At 62.5% G+C, this 16,152-nt stretch overlaps 2 protein-coding genes across 2 annotated transcripts in view; one reads left to right on the forward strand and one right to left on the reverse strand.

The window, feature by feature from the left end:
* NSUN5 (NOP2/Sun RNA methyltransferase 5) overlaps nt 1-1,161 on the forward strand; it is a 74,826-nt gene extending 73,665 nt beyond the window's left edge. The window contains exons 10-11 of the mRNA XM_063146521.1: nt 94-246; nt 749-1,161. Of these exons, the coding sequence (XP_063002591.1) occupies nt 94-246; nt 749-872 (277 nt within the window). The 3' untranslated portion in view covers nt 873-1,161. The remainder of the gene's footprint in view (nt 1-93; nt 247-748) is intronic.
* A 2,112-nt stretch (nt 1,162-3,273) lies between these two features.
* Nucleotides 3,274-13,033, reverse strand: POM121 (POM121 transmembrane nucleoporin). Its single transcript, XM_063146436.1, is given in 14 exon segments — nt 3,274-3,503; nt 3,593-3,706; nt 4,147-4,231; nt 4,233-5,992; nt 7,049-7,228; nt 7,470-7,572; nt 7,841-7,968; nt 8,329-8,399; nt 8,795-8,907; nt 9,176-9,350; nt 9,747-9,827; nt 9,966-10,133; nt 10,582-10,797; nt 12,942-13,033. Coding segments are annotated over 13 exon segments (3,294 nt in total). The 5' UTR covers nt 10,770-10,797; nt 12,942-13,033; the 3' UTR covers nt 3,274-3,375.
* Nucleotides 13,034-16,152: the final 3,119 nt, after the last annotated feature.

Genomic DNA, 16,152 nt, shown 5'->3' on the forward strand with positions numbered 1-16,152 from the left:
ATTGGGTGGATGCAGCAGGCGGGGAGCCCTGCACCTACGGCTGCTGCTGGTCCAAGTCCTGCTGCTTATCCGGCTTGCCTCCCCTCCTCGCAGGCTGGTGGACGCTCTCCCCTCCTGGCCCCATCGTGGCGTAGCAGTGTTTGCGGAGGCCAAGCGCTGCCTCCGAGCCTCCCCGAAAGAAACGCTGACCAACGGGTTCTTTGTGGCAATCTTGGAACGGTGGCACACGGGGCTCTGCGAGGCCAGGTGAGCGAGAGGGGGTGGACTTCCTGCTGCCCTGGAAACCGTCCAGTTCAGTCAACGACGGGTCTTCAGGTTCCAGACCTGTCAGGCTGCCGGGCAGTTCTTCCTCGGTGTGGGCCAGTCTTTGAGGAGGGAGGGTCCTTGGTTCCATGTGGTGGTGTAGGGTTCTCGTGCTGTGGCTGCCTGAAACGGAACCGCCTCCCAGCAAAGGTTGTACACCAGGCGCTCACACGTGGCCTTTTTGGCTCAGGGGGCTGCCTACACAACCGGGCAGCTGTTGCCCCGTGCAGAAGTTTTGGCCTCCAGCCAGAGCCACAGGGGAGGCATCATGGGAGTTGTCGGCTGGAACATCTGGAGGGAGGGCCACTGGTTGCCCACTCCTGACAGGGCCTGTGCCGGCAGACTTTGCCCTGTTGGCGGTCGTGAAGCATCAGGGTTTGGGAACGCTCAAAGTCATGGCGGTACAAGGGCTGCGTTTGCCCACTCTCGGCTCTTTTACTCCTAGCCCCCCACCGCTGCTCACAGGGGCCAGCCGTGAAGCAGAAGTCGACGCTGCCGCTCCTGCTCCCAAGAAGAAGAGGAGGAAGAGGAAGAAGGAAGGGGCACGCGGGGCATTGTTGAAGGTGTGAAAAATGGCCGGGAGGAGACCGCTGGAAGAAGACGACGACACGGGGCCCGCCTCCCTCCCTGCCTGGACGGTGCCAGAAGCGTTCCGAAGAACTGGGGAGGGCAACAGAACCTCTCCTCCCCCCCCCCCCATGAGACGGGGATGAGAATTGGCACAGAGCGAAGACGTCCCCCTTTCCCAGCAACCTGGCACATCAAGAGCTCAGAATTGGGACAGGTCGTAAGCCAGGCGGGATTCTTGGGAAGTGGTGCTGCTCTGGTGTAAATCAATAAACCTCTCCTTTGTTTAAATCTCTCTCCCCGTTTTCAGAGCTGGAGCAAAGAGGGCAAGAGGTCTTTCCCCCTCGGCTCTCGTAGGGACGCCTCTGACGCCACTCTCTGTGTGGGCCGCTGGCTTTTGGGCAACTCCTGTAGATTTCCTCAGACGTGCAGAAGAGAATTCTGACTCCCCATTCGCCACTGTTGACGAATAGGTTTGTCTGCCTAGGAGAGGGAGGTCAGGGCCAGCCGGCCAGCCCCCTGCTCCCACACCACACACGAGAAGTAGCTGCCAGTCCTGCTAGGCCGGCATCTCACAGGCTTCTAAAGCTACCGACCCTTTTGCTGAGAGATTCTGGGGGAAAGAAGTGACCCCCCTGGGCCGGAGGCGGCTTCGTTAGGCGAAAGGGACTTGCTTGGAACCTTCTCCCCGCAAACACAGCTGGGCTGAGGGAGGGGGTTCTTCGGGGCAGCTCACCACTAAGACAAGATACATGTTGGGCTCAAGCAGTTTTGCTTTTATTTTAAACCAACGTAAGCAGGGAAAAGAAAGGGCACATTCACACTAAAACCCTCAAGAGGAATGATCCAAGTCTTCATTGCAACGTTTAAGAAAAGTCAAGCCCCGTCCTCCGCCGCACTCACACCACAGCGACATCTCCCCAACACAACCTAACTTGGGGGGGGGGGAATGCAGGCTCCTAAAGGCAATGGGGAGATGCCCCCCCCCCACGGGTGCTCCTTTGGGCAAAGGGATCCCTTCTCCTTGATCATCATCAGCAGGAGGGGAAGCAAAGGGCTACCCCACACAGAGAGAGACCGGCCTTGGGCATACAAATGGGCCCCCGAATGATGGCAGGCCAGGCCTCTCTGTCCCCCCCACCATGACCAACGGTCCCGCCGCAGCACCCCTTTAAACGTGCAAGAGCTCTCGAGCACCACAGAACAGACTGAGCCACGTACACCTCAGAAAACAAAAACGTTGGCCTGTGGGAAGGGGGCGGGCTGGCAGCGGGCAAGGGTAACCCACCCACTCCACCCCGAAAGGCCCGCCCACCCCCACGCACAGGCCAATTCCTAACCAACGGCTTTGTACTCTCACACGTCTATGAACCAAGCTTGAAGGAATTCAAAGGCAATTTAGCTTAAATATAAAAATAAAGTTTCACTTTGTTAAAAAATGCTTAAATATTATTTTAAATTTAGAATTCGGCAGGCTCACGCACACACTCACACTGCTGTCTCCGATGTATGAAAAGGGGCTGGGGGGGCGGCGGACAGCCTCCCCTCCGCCCCCCAAGCAGGGCGCCCCACCCTGGGGGGGGGCTCAGGCCACACGCGCAGTGAGGCAGCGACCGTCCACGGCCAATTCAGCGGGGCTCTTCGTCTCCCTTGGAGACAGGCACCCCCAAAACTGTTCACAAGTCCGGCATTACCAACATGCCGCCACACATACAAGTTAATTCTTCCTCCAAACTCGATTCACAGAGCAAGTTAAAAAACGAAAGGAAGGGAAGAACACAAACATCCCGGGGGGCAAAACACAAGACAACTGGGGTGGGGGGTGGGAGGGAGGGAAGAGTAGCAGCAACGACAGCGAGTGGCAGACGCCCCCTCACCGAAGGCTCGTGGGGGCGGGCTCTCCCCTCTCTGCCCCCCCACCCCGGAAGGGCCACCTTGGTCCCCCACCGCCTGGGCAAGACCCTCTGCCCCACCCCCACCCCCACCCCAGGGAAAGGCTTCCCAGAGCTGCTGTGGGCAGGTTCTGGGGCACGAGAAGGGGGTGGGGGGAGTGATGGAAGCAGGGCCCGGCTCCCCATGGGGCCGCGGAGGGGGAGGTGCGCCTAGCGCCTCCCTGGCACACGATCAGCCCCACTTGGCTTGGGGGGGGGCAGCAGAGAGGAAGAGATCCGGTGGGGGGGGGGGCAGGAGGAAAAGGGGAAGTAGCAGATATGTACAAAATTTTATCCAGACTCAGCCATGTACTGTTCAAGTAAAAAGGGCTTGGTTTCTCCCGCTGCCCCACATGAGGGGTCAACAGCACTCGGTAGTCACTTCTTCCAGGACTGGTAGATGTCACAGAATGCCCAGGAGGGTCCCGCGGAGGACGTGCATTGGAATTCAGCCGCTGCCGCCTGCCTCCCTCCCTCCCTCCCACCCTCCCTGGGTCGGTCACATCCAGCTCCGTCGGTGGGTGGGTGGGTGGGTTCGCCAGGGGCCGGAGTCCCGCCAGAGAGGTGCTCCCGGCTACTTCTTGCGGGTGTGCTGCCTCCGGGCCTGCAACCGCTGGCGGGCCCCCATCTTGCTTCCTGCCCCGATGGAGAAGGTGGGTGCCGGGGCCCCCGGAGGAGCGGAGAAGTTGGGTGCTGGGGGCCCTGGAGGGAGGGAGGGAGGAGCGGTCAGCCTTTTGCCCACGTGCCCCAGGCGCCTTGGCCACCCACACCACGCGGCTCCCCACGCTTACCAAAAGAAGGCCCTGCTCCTCCAAAGGCGGGGGCTCCAAAGGAGAGGGGGCAGCCCCCCACGGCGCCCCCTCCTGGGCCAGGCGCACTCTGCCCAAACGTGGGTGTCGGAGCTCCTAGAACACAGAACGGGGGCGCAGTTGGAGGGCCCCTGGAGGTGAAGCTGTATTGTGTGCGGGGGGGGGGGGAAGCAGAGCCAAGACACCAACACCCCCCCCCACCCCCCGTGGGTGAGGACAGAACATACCCCTGCCCCACAGCCCACGTGCCTCCTCTGGGGCTCCCCACTCCGAGGAAAAGGCAGAAGAGCAGGGGGGCAGCTCCCTTGGAAGGGAGGAGTCCCACGCGCAGAGGAGCACGCACATGGCCTCCCCGTCCGCAGAGACCTGCGTCCACACCTGCCCCCCTGCTTTGCCAGAAGATGGCTGTGATGAGGAGGCAGGAGAGTTCTGGCTGCGCTCCCAGGCCAGGGCTCAACCACAGCGGCCACGGCATCTCCCCAGGGAGGGGAATGGGACCCCCACCCCCACCCCCACCCCCACCGAAGGGGACTCACCTCCAAAGGCCGGCTTGCTCTCCGGGGCGCCTGGGATGCTGAAGGCGAAGACGGAGCTCTGGCTCTGGGCTCCCAGAGGGGTTTGGGCCAAGGAGGCCCCGAAGGGGGGTGGCGGCCCCCACAGTCCCGCTCGGCCCGCCCCCGAAGCTGAAGGCGACGGGGGGCGCTCCTGTGCCCATGGGGCTGGCGGTGGCGGTGGCTCCGGCCCCGAAAGCGCTGCCCGCTGTGGCTGGCTGGCTGGCTGTCCCAAAGGCGAAGGGTGCGGGGGCTGGCCCGCCGAACATGGAGCCCCCCTGGGCACCCCCTCCGCTGCTGGCGGTCTGCGTGCTGGAGCCGAAGCCCGCAGAGGTGGCTGTGGTGGCTGCGCTGCCGCCAAAGGAGAAGCCGGGCGGCGTGGCGCTGCCAAAGGCCGGCTGGGGAGCGGTGCTTTTGGTGCCGAAGGAGACTGCCGGGCTGGCCTCCCCGAAGGGGGTCTGCGTGGCGCTGCCAAAGGCCGGCTGGGCCACCACGCTGCTGCTGCTGCTGCCGCCGCGGAAGTTGAAAGGAGTCCCAAAGGCCCCAGGGCCTGCCGCCTTCGCAGCCGCCTTCGCAGCCGGCTTCAGTCCTTCGGAGATCCCCGCCTCAAAGACCGGCTGGCTGCCGGCTGCGGCATACGGAGGAGGCGGCTTGGAAGCCGCGCCGAAGCCCCCGCTGAACGCAGAACTGCCCGACCCAAACGCCAGCGGAGGCGGCGCCGTGGCAGAGGGGGCGGAAGAGGCCTGGGGGGCCAGACGGCTTCCCCCGCCAAAGAGGCTGAAGCCCGAGGTGGCGGCGGTGGTAGCGGCCGCAGTGCCGGGAGCCGATTCGCTGCTGGCGGCGGTGGCGGCCGCCTGGCCGAAGGCAGAGCTTGCCAAGGGGCTGGGAGAGGGTCCCGAGGGGCCCCCCAGCTGGCCAAATGGAAACAGGGGGCCTGCCGCAGTGCTGGCGCTGGGCGAGGCCCCGAAGAGCGAGGGCTGCTGGGGGGGCCAGGTGGCGGCGGCAGCAGCAGGGGCTGCTGGGGAAGCCGTGGCAGCAGCAGCGGCTGCCGTGAGGGAGGAGGAGGAGGAGGAGCTGCTGGGCGCAGCAGTGGCAGCGGGCAGGCCAGACCCAAAGCTGAAGACCAGCTTGCTGGCGGAGGCGGTCGTCCCGCTGGCCGTGGCGGGGGTCGAGCTGGGGGTGGTGCCGGGGAACCCTGGAACGCTGGGGGCCGAGGCTGGCTGAAGAAGGGGCTGCCGGGGGCCGAAAGGAGAAGACGACGCGGCGGCCGGCAGGGGCAGGCCGGCGAAGATGGGCTTGAAGGTGCTGCTGGGCGCCACGCCCGGAGAGGCCCCGGAGGGTGGCGCCATCTCAGAGGAGGGGGCTGCTGCTGAGGCGCCCTGGCCGCTCACGGGGAAGCCCAGGCCCTCCGCCGCTTTGGCCAGGCTGCCAAAGACCGGTTTGAAGACGGGCGCCGTGCTGGGCGGAGGAGCGGCTGGGGCTGGGGCTGCTGCTGCTGCCGTCGTCGTCAGCGCCGTCGTCATGGGCTGGCTGGCAGGAGGGCTGGTGAGGATGCCGAAGAGGATGTTGGGCTTGGGGGCGGAGGACGGCCTGGCCGGGGTCTGGCCCAGCTCGGAGGAGGAGGAGGAGGAGGAGGAGGAGGAGGGCACCGTCACGCCGCTGGTGCCACTAGCAGGCTGGGCAGCACTTGGAGGAGCTGGAGCCGGAGCCGGAGCCGGGGCCAGGGGCTGCGCTGCCTCCGGGGAGCCCACGGGCACAGCCAAGGAGCCCACGTCTGGAGAAGCGGGGAGCACCAGTGGCCAAGAAGACACGGCAGCCGCAGCGCTGGGCTCTGAAGGGGGAGAAGAACAGAGACAGCGGCCCCTCCGGTCACCACAGGCTCAGCAGGGGTCCAAGAAGCCCCGTCGTCGTTCAATCAAGAGCCCCCCCACTCCCCACAGGACAGAGACGAAAGAGGAGAGAATCCCGGTCCTTCGTCACGCCCTTTGACAGTGGCGGAAGGATGGGGGGAGGTTCAAAGGGCCCAACGCAACACCTCCCTGCGCAAATCTGTACCCGTCGGAGCAGCAATAGCGATCGATTGCTCCATCTGTCGCTCCACCTCAGAGCTTCCTGACAAGCACGTGGGGGTGGGTGGGAACACGTCTCCAGGCCGACAGAGACTAGTCCCGCCCTGCCCTTGCTCCCCTAGCTGGAGATCCCTCTGCCCGCTAATCCCTGTAACAGCAGGGCAGCCTAGTCCTTCACCAAGGCCCCGAACGGTTGTCCTCCAGATGTTTTGGATTACAACGCCCAGCAAAAAGGGGCCCATATTCACCCCCAGGAGCTGCAAATACAGCAAGGGGGCCTTTGGAGCCCGCACCTGTTTTACTTGCTCTGAGAGAGATGCCAGGGATATATGCCAAGCGCGCCCCACGGCATCAAACTGCACCTTCCAGAGGTGACTCTGGCTTCCCCCCACCCCCCGTTGCAGCAGCTGAAGAAACACCCCTGCAGAGCGGACCCAGAAAGCTCCCCCCCATCTTCCTATACGCCTCTGAGAAGGAGGCCGACAGCTGGGCCAAACCGGCCTCCGGCGGAAGGGAGCTCCGAGCAGAGAGCCCTGCAAAACCACAGAGGCTTCCCTGGGAGGGGCCCAATCCCTTTACAGTAGGCTCCGTCATGTCGCCTTTTAGGGCTTCAATGGCTGCACTCTCAGGCGCCAAAAGCAAAGCCTGCCTCCCGGTCGAAGGAAGAAAGGCGTTGGGGAGAATCTGAAAGGGATGCAAAAACCGTCTGTCCCCCACCAGATCCCCTCCGGCAGCCTCCTCCCAGTCACATAGGGGCTTGGCGTGGCTGTGGCAGAGGAGCTGCAGCCGCCAAGGGGCGCCCCCCCACCCCGACTCACCTGCCTGCCCTGGGCAGCAGCTCTGCTCCTCTTGCCTCTTCTTCAGGCTCTCCAGGAGCACGTTGCTCCCTGCGGCTGTGACCACGGCCAGCGGGACCGGGGCTGGCGCAGCGGACATCGGGGTGAAGGACAGGGCGGTGGGTTCAGGGGGGGTCTCCACAGGGGGACTCGTGCTGGGATCTGTGGGGTAGGACCGACACGCTGGAGCACCACCACTGGGCCTTCCCAGCCCCCCCCCCCACCAGGGCCAAGGAACGAGGCTACCAGCGGGCAGGAGCCCCTGTGAGGTGGCCTGGGTAGAGACCCGACCTGACCCACCCCACCCCACCCCACCCCGCTCTCTGGGGCTGGCCAGCCCACTCGCCATCAGGCACAGAGCAGTTTGTCTGATGGGCAGTTTGAGGGGGGGGGGGTCGCCTACCTGTTTTCTCCTCCAAGACTTTGTTGAACCACTGCAGCGCCGCCGCCTTCTCTGCATCCAAGTCCTCCGAGGTGACGGAATAGCCCAGCTGAGGAGGGGGCGGCTGCCAAGAGAACGGCAGGGTCAGCCCTGCCCGTCCAGGAGGCACCCAAGAGGCCAGGGCACCTTCCCCCCAACCCCCGGGGGCCCCCGGCCGCATCCTGAGAGCAGGGAAGCGAGCCCAAGGCTGTGCCACGGCAGTGGCTTTTGACGTGGGGCCCTAGCCACGCTGGAGAGCGGACAGTGCCCCGGCACGGCGCGTCTGGCTCAAGGGCTCGCTAGGGCCCCTGAGAAGCGGACGGGGCAAGAGCCACCCAGCAGGAGAGGCCTACCAAGGGAAAGTGATTGCCACGGCGCACCGAGAGCAGCTGGATCCTGCGCTTGCGCTTGCCGCCGCTGCCTGGCGAAGACCGCGCGCCCGGAGAGCTGGGTGCGATCTGCAGGGGCGTTTCTTCAGCTGCTGCAACGGGAAGGGTGGGGGGAGGTCGGAATGGGCAAAGCCTGGGCTTTTGAAGCACCCACGAGCCACGTCGGAAGACCGTCCCTTTCCAGCAGGCCCTGCCCTGCCGATGGGGACTCAGACTCTGGCCGAAGGCTCCAAAGGCCGAGGCCGAGGCCTGGCTGCTGTGCCACAGGCACCGGAGCAGGCTCCTGGTTGTGAGCAGCAGCTGAGGAAGGGGCCAGGTGGGCCCTGGAAAGGGGCTCCTTCTGCCAGCCTCGCCTCCAGCTGGCGGTGAAACGCACCTCCCTCCCCCGAGGAGGCCAGGCACTTCCGATGGGCCTGTTTTTGACCCCCTGCCCCCCCCCCCAGCTCACTCACTCTTCTCTGCTTGCACCTCCTTGTCCGCCTTCATGGGGGTTGACGTGCTGGACCGGTGAGGCTCCTCTTCCCTGCAGTGACAGGAGAAAGCTGGTGAGAGGCAGCGCTGGAGGGGGCAGAGGGCTTGCCCCACCACATCCACGGGCAGAGTCAGCCCTCCCTCGAATACTCACAGGCAACAACCAGGCAGGCCGATGCCTATTATTCGAAGGCACCATTCAACCGGGACACAAACCCGCCCCGTCCCTCAGAAGAGGAACGCTTCTTGCCCGGGCAAACTGCTTTGGCTCAGCTCTGCCAAGGAGAGGTGGGAAGGGAGCCGCCCCGCGAGTCTGCCAACGGAAGCCCCAGCGCTTGTCCCATCGAGGCCTCCAGAGCAGAGCACGCCCCGCCGGCCTCTACCCACCACAAACAGCCCACGGAATAACATCCCAGCTCAGGCGTGCAGGGAGGCGGCTGCACTCACGTGAGGCTGGCGTTGGGGTACCTGGCCTTCTTGTTCGGCCTTTCAGGCGTCTGGGAACGGGAGGAGGCCGGGCTGGACAGGGGAGAGGTGCTTGGGCCGCTTCTCTTCCACAGCTGGAGGAGGGAAGAAGACAAAGCAACAGGGGAGGTCAGGAGCAGGGACGGGCGCTCATGTTCCCAAGGCCCAGCCCAGCGGCCTCTCGTGAGGAGACGTCTGCTGAAATATTTATTTATTGCGTTTATATACCACCGCCCCATTCTGACTACGATAAAATACGTATTTCTTTTCTGGTCAGGGTCCCCCACCGCCCCCGGCCCCGGCGGGACACAGCCTGCCAGAAACACAAGCCCCCTCGGAGCCCCCCCCCAACCCCCTGCGTACCTGGGCCAGGCCTCGCGACGAGCTGTAGGAGCTGGCGATGGCGTTGCGGAGGGTGCTGGGAATCCCGCCCACGGCCAAGCTGTTGATGGAGCTGAGGGAGGAGGTGCGCGACCTCTTGGAGGAGCCGTCGTCGAGGCAGTGGGAAGGAAGGAGGCTGCGCTTCAGGGCGCCGGGCCTAGGGAGAGAGGCGGAGGCGAGGGGTTACGTCCCAGGCCCAGCTCTGCCGGGCGCTCCTCTGCTGGTCCTGGGGCTGATCGTTCACACCCAGGAGAGCCAAAGCCGGATCTTCCCTCCTGCCTCGTTCAGCACTGGCCCCAACCTGGCACTCAGGCACAGAGGGACGTCCTGGGACCCAAGGACACAGCATGGAGACGGTCCAGTCACGGGCTCTATCCTTTCACTAGTGTTTAGCTGTGGGGGTCAGGGTCACTCTGCTTGGAGAAGCAGCCCTGGGGAGAAAGGCAGGCGATGGGCGGCGGAAGACTTCCCCTGAGCTGTCGGCTGCCGCCCTCTCCGCCCCCAGATCAACCCGTTCAAAGACGCTTGGCCAGGCCACGGTCTCGGCACTTACTTGGGCACGAGAGACGCTGGCGCTCCGTTGGCCACCAGGGGCTCAAAGGCAGACTGCCCGCTTCCGCTACTGCCGTGGCGCCTGCAGAGGAAGGCGGAGCAACGCGTTAAGAGAGCTGCGACCCGCAGGGCGCGGATGGGAGCTGGCCTGAGGAGCCCCACCGGCCCGCTCGGTCTTCCATGGGGGCTGCCAGCCTCCCAAGAGGCCCCCGCCCGTTACCTCCTCTTGTTCTCCTGGGCACTGGGGGAGCTCCGGTCGTCCTCTTCCTCCTCCACGGCCCTCTTCCGGCTCTCCCGGAGAGCACTCAAGACGGTCTCTTTTGCACAGGGGTCCGGGGTGCTGTTGAGTGCTGGCGAGGGAGCCATGGGAGAAGCCAGCTGCTCCAGCCTGTCAAGGTGAAATTGCAGCATGTCACAAGGAGGGCAGATCCCACACACACACACCCGCCACATGGTACCCCAGGAGCCAGGCCACCCCACCCCTCTTCCCCACCACCCGCCTCCACCCGAGCAGATCACGGAGGCAGCCCGCCCACATCAGCTCCAGGGCTCACTCCTGACCTCACAAAGCACTTCTAGGGCAACGCACGGATGCTGATTAAGAAGGCCATGAGCTGTGGAGGCAGGAAGGGTGTGTGGCTCAGCCAGTAATACCCTGGCCAGCTAATCAGGACTTGGCCTGAAAGGCATCCGGGCCAGAGGAAACTTTCTTGCTGCATCCCAACCAGTCCAGCAGGGGAAGGAGGTGTGAATCATCTCCCAGTAGGGCCCCCACTGATGCGCTTGCAAAGCTACCAACTGCCCAACAGCGACTGGATCCCAGGCGTAAGACTCACCGCGGGGAGCGGCCGAGGCTGCTGTCCGGCCGCGCAATCTTCACTGTCACGGGGCTCTGGATCATACCGGAGTTGTGAGCGGACAGCCTGTTTTTCCGCCCGTAGCTGTCCCAGCAAATCGTAGGCAGGGTCCCCAGAGAGGTATACTGGGCCTGCTGGATGGGATAGCGCCGGCGAGGGGTGAGCATGAAATGAGTGGGTGGAGCGAGGTGGTCCCTGGGGGTAGAGAGAACACACAGCGAGCCATCAGGCAAGGCGGAAGGAGGCGAAACGGCCTAGAAGTCATTCTAGGGCCATGAGCTGGGCAGGCAAGCAGGCAGGCAGGCGGGGCTTTCCTCCTAGAAGGGCAAGATGGAAAAGGCACCTGGAAATGGCCAAAGCCCCGCCATTATGGATCCTGCTGATCCCTCAGCCAGACACAACAAGACACACAGCAAGCCAGTCCGTGCTGTGGGTCACTTCAAAGCCCTGGCAGAAGCCTTCCTCCAACACGGTTCTTGCTGTGTCAGCAGAAATACCAGTGAAACAGGAAGTGACACACACACACACCGGTCCCCGAGAGTTTGCTACCATAAATAAATAAAACAAACGCAAGCTGCAGCCATGGGACCCATGCCCTCCTGTTTTGTGTGCAGGGTCTTCCATTGATTTGGACCCTTTGTGCCCAACCATTCTGGCTGAAAAGGAAGTCACCCAAGGCAGCTGGACTAGCAGGTTTCAAACATGGTGATAAAGCAATTATGTACAGAACCCCAGCTGGTGCATCCAGCCCAGCTGATGACCTTGGGGTGGGGGGAGAAGCCTGCTCTCTCATCAGCAATGGGCCCCATCCGCACTTCTGGCGCACACGCACACACACCCCTCCAACCAAAGCACCCTGCCTGGGTGGTTGGATGCAGGCCGTGAAAGGTGGTGAACCAGCAGGAGGGTGGGGGTGGTCATGCAGCGAGGAGGGAACGTGGATCCCTGCTTCTCCACCTGGGAAACCCAGAGTGCAGCAGGTAAGCAGAGGCAAGCGCTCTGATGTGGCGACACTCACTTTGATACGAAGCAAGCTTTAATGAAGCTGGGCGGGAGGGAACGGAAACAGAAAAGCAGCAGGACCACGATGGCAGGGAAGAAGCCAGGCTGCTTTCAGCCCCCCCCCCCCTGGGGAAAGCAAGCACCCCCAGCCTGGTTCTATCCTGACAGCCCTCCAGGAAGGCTTCGTTCCGTCCCAGACCCTGGGCAGCAGCCACCCGTCCCATCAGCGCAGACCTTGAGCACCACAGGTGCACTCGCTCTAAGGGGCCTTCCCAGGAGACCTCTGCCAGGGGCCCCTGGGTGCCCCGGTCCGACGACTCCAGCATCAGCCTGGAGAGCCCCCCACAAGGCCCTGCCCTGGAAGTGGTTTTAACTGGGGAAGGTTCAACCTTGGAGGACAAACACTGCGCGCAAACACATGTGTGTGTATAGACAGACACACACCCCGCACACAAAGAGATAGACAACACACACCCCACACACAAACACACAGAGAGAGAAATACACCTGAATGCATATGGATTGCTTTCCTCCATAGACAAGGGGGGGCAAGGAAGGAGCACCAAGGCAGGTCTGAACTCAGGTCAGGTTTCGGGGGACTTGTGAAGAGGCCCTGGAGCTTCTGCACTGCTGTGTGGCGGGGGGGGGGGGGAGAGAGGCAGCCCCCGTCCCCCTAACCCTGAAGCCCCTCTCCCCTTGGACATCTAACTGGAGGGCGGGAGGGAATCCAGATCAGGCTGGTGGCCAGGAATGCTGGGTCCAGAACACCTGGATGGGGAAGGCCAGAGTGAAGCATTTCTCTCTGCAGTTTGTTCCCCATCATGGAGCACGCGCAGAGTGCCTTTGCACCTTCCCCGTAGACCCACCCCCAGGGGGAGGGCGAGCCTCTGACATCCCTTCTATCCACCTGTATCAAGGTGTGTGTGGGTGTGTGTGTGTGGGGGCAATGTGGCCCTCTGCATGTTGATGGGCAGCAACTCCCATCAGCCCCCGCCAGCAAAGCCAATGTCAAGGGCTGGTGGGTGGGTGGGGGGCTTCCTTCCTTCCTTCCTCCTCGGTGTGTGTATGCGTGGAGGGGAGTCCTGAGCCCCCTCCAACCTTTACCTGAGTTTCTCCTTTCTGACACCCCCCCCCAACAACGGGGGGGGGGAAGAGAAGAAGGCGGGGCCTTACCCCCCATGAAACACGCCCACCTTCTCCTTCCACCTCCAGCTCGGGGCAGGCCGGCTTCTCTCCGAAGGGGGGGGGCGTGCGTGCGTGGGGGGGGGCGTGCAGTTGCGGCGCGTCTCCTGGGCGCGTGCAGAGTGCCAGGGGGCGGAGCAGGCGCGCGCTCTTACCCGCCGCCGTGGTGCCGCCGCCTCTTCCACGCGCCGCTGTCCTGCCAGGCTGGGGCGGCCTGGGCCGAGGCCGAGGCCGAGGCGGGCGCCCCGTTGGCCACGGCGTCCTTGCGCGGGGCCCCGCGGCGCTCCGGCCCTCCCGCCCAGGCCGAAGCCGAGGCTGTCGCCGCCGCCGCCGCCGCCCAGGCCGCTCCTCCGGCCGCCGCCAGCGCCAGCGCCGCCCCGGACAGGCCCAGCAGCAGCACCAGCAGCAGCAGCGCCAGCAGCAGCGCCAGCGCCGCCGCCGCCGGCAGCTCCCAGGCCACGGCGTCGTCCGGAGGGCCGCCCCGCCCGCCTCGCCCTCGCCGCCGGCCTCCCCGCCCCCGCCGCCGCGACGGAGGCCACCAGGCCCAGCCGGGCGCCGAGCCGCCCCGAGACATCGAGGCCCGAAGCCGCCGCCGCCGCCGCCGCCGCCGCGGCCTCTCGCGCCGCCCCTGCTCCGAGTCCGGCCCGGCGTGCACCGCGCGCGCCTGCGCAGAGGGGCCCGTGGGGGCGGGGCCGGCCGCTGAGGCGGGCCGGGGAAAAGGCGGGAAGGCGCGGCGGAGGGGCAACGGCCGCCCGGGAGGCGTTGGCGGCGCGAGGGGCGGGAGAGGAAGGAAGGAATAAATAAACGAATAAATGAATAAAATGAATAAAGTGAAAAGCGTCTTCTGTTATCCTATCCCTGTGCTGAGGCGGCTCACCGAGAAAGGAAGAAAAAAGTTCAGAAAAGGGGGGAAATGAAAATAACACTAAAACGTTTAAATACCACAACGGCAGTTCGCGGCGACGCGTCCTGAGGAGAATTTCAGAGCCCGGCTTCGAAAGGGGCGCCGTGAGCGGCGAGGACGAGGGGAACGGCCCCGAAGGCCCCGTCGCCCCTTCCTCCCAGCGGAAGGCCCCGAAGGCCGCTGAGGCTCCACGGGCCTTCATTAATAAAGGGCTTCTCTCCCCACCCCCCTCTTAAAAAGGAGCCCGTGTGGTGCTGGTCCTGTGTGTTTGTAACTTCTGTAAACCGCTCAGAGAGCTATGGGGCGGTATGTAAATGTAATAAATAAATTTATTACATTTACATACTGCAGGGAACACTTATCAAATCTGAAGATGACACAAAATTGGGTGGGATAGCTAATACCCTGGAAGACAGAAACAACTTCAAAGTGATCTTGATAGGCTGGAGTTCTGGGCTGAAAACAACAGAATGAAATTGAATAGGGATAAATGCCAAGTTCTACATTTAGGAAATAGAAACCAAAGGCACAGTTACAAGATGGGGGATACTTGGCTCAGCAATACTACAAACGAGAAGGATTTTGGAATTGTTGTAGATCACGAGCTGAATAGGAGCCAACAGTGCGATAGGGCTGCAAGAAAGGCAAATGCTATATTGGGCTGCATTAATAGAAGTATAGCTTCCAAATCACGTGAGGTACTGGTTCCTCTCTATTCGGCCCTGGTTAGGCCTCATCTAGAGTATTGCGTCCAGTTCTGGGCTCCACAATTCAAGAAGGACGCAGACAAGCTGGAGCGGGTACAGAAGAGGGCAGCCAGGATGATCAGGGGTCTGGAAACAAAGCCCTGTGAAGAGAGACTGAAAGAACTGGGCAGGTTTAGCCTGGAGAAGAGAAGATGGAGGGGAGACATGACAGCACTCTTCAAAGACTTAAAAGGTTGTCACACAGAGAAGGGCCAGGATCTCTTCTCGATCCTCCCAGAGTGCAGGACACGGAATAACGGGCTCAAGTTAAAGGAAGCCAGATTCCAGCTGGACATCAGGAAAAACTTCCTGGCTGTTAGAGCAGTACGACAATGGAATCAGTTACCTAGGGAGGTTGTGGTCTCTCCCACCCTAGAGGCATTCAGGAGGCAGCTGGACAACCCTCTGTCAGGGATGCTTTAGGGTGGATTCCTGCATTGAACAGGGGGTTGGACTCGATGGCCTTGTAGGCCCCTTCCAACTCTGCTATTCTTTGATTCTATAAATAAATAAAAGCGGGTCCCCTTTGCAGTGGTCAAAGACTCCCAAGACACCATTTCTCTCTCCTTAGGAAGTTTATGAGGAGCAGAGGCTGACGACCATAACCGAGGGTCTGAACTGTGGCAGAAAATCTTCCAGGGATCTCTGGCAGCTGGGCCTGGCAGAAGTTCAGAAGAGGAGGTGCAAGCACGGCCAAGATCCGGTGTCACCCCCAGCGCTCAGAGGAGACCCCGACAGCACCCTCCACTACTCCTACCCCGGTGTGGGGGCTCTGGCACTGTGGCCCTCCCCACCCACTCAGCCCTCTTCATGGCTCCGTGCCCGTGGGCAGCATCAGGACCACGTTCCACGTTGGCCATCATCCATGCCCACCAGCAGCCGCCTTGGCTGGGACCGTGCCAGGGGCAACGGGCGCAGGGTTGGCCTGGGCTTAGCCTGGGCGACATGTCACATTATCAGTCACTTTTTGCATCCATGTTTGCACCGCGTTGGGTTTTGAACGGCAGGAATTTTCTTTCGGAATTGCATTCCTACCCCTTGCCCACCCCGGAACGGCACATGGTGTGTGTGGCTGCACTTTTTAGGAATGTAAAATAAATAAAGTAGCTGGGCTAGGACATGAGGAAAAAACAAAATTCCAAAATCCACAGCCGGTCAATATCTTTAATAGGACCAACCAAAATGCCTCAAAATTGTGCAGGCTTTCAAGTTCTCCAGAACTCTTCATCAGACTAGGAGTTGGGGGCGGAGACAAAAATATGAAATTTTGCTCAAGTGTTGCGGGAAGCCAGTGATGCGTATTTCACAGCAGCCTTTTCCCCCTCCAGATACATTGATTGCAATTTCCATAATGCTCCTCCCCACTCCGTGATTGTTGATAAGTTTTGGCAGGTTTGCCTTGCTGGCTGGGGCTGCTGGGAATTGTAGTCCAATACATATGGAAGACTGCTGGTGGGGGGAGGTCGTTTTAAAACATCCAGGAGCCTCCTGTCACAATGAGAATCGGAGATCGCAGGTATGAGACCTGCTCTCTGGTGGGAATCGCCTCCGTACCACACGGCAACCAACCTGATTTTGGGTGGGGGGTTCGTGTCCTGGTCTGGCCAGCCTGAAGGACTCGTCTGATTTCACAGAGCAGGCAGCCTCCCCCCTCAAAAAAGCAGCACTGTGACTTCATCCCTGTATTCCCCTTTCTAAAACACAAACCCCACAGAA

This window comes from Elgaria multicarinata, chromosome 22, assembly GCF_023053635.1.
Source record: "Elgaria multicarinata webbii isolate HBS135686 ecotype San Diego chromosome 22, rElgMul1.1.pri, whole genome shotgun sequence".
Lineage (NCBI taxonomy): Eukaryota > Metazoa > Chordata > Lepidosauria > Squamata > Anguidae > Elgaria > Elgaria multicarinata.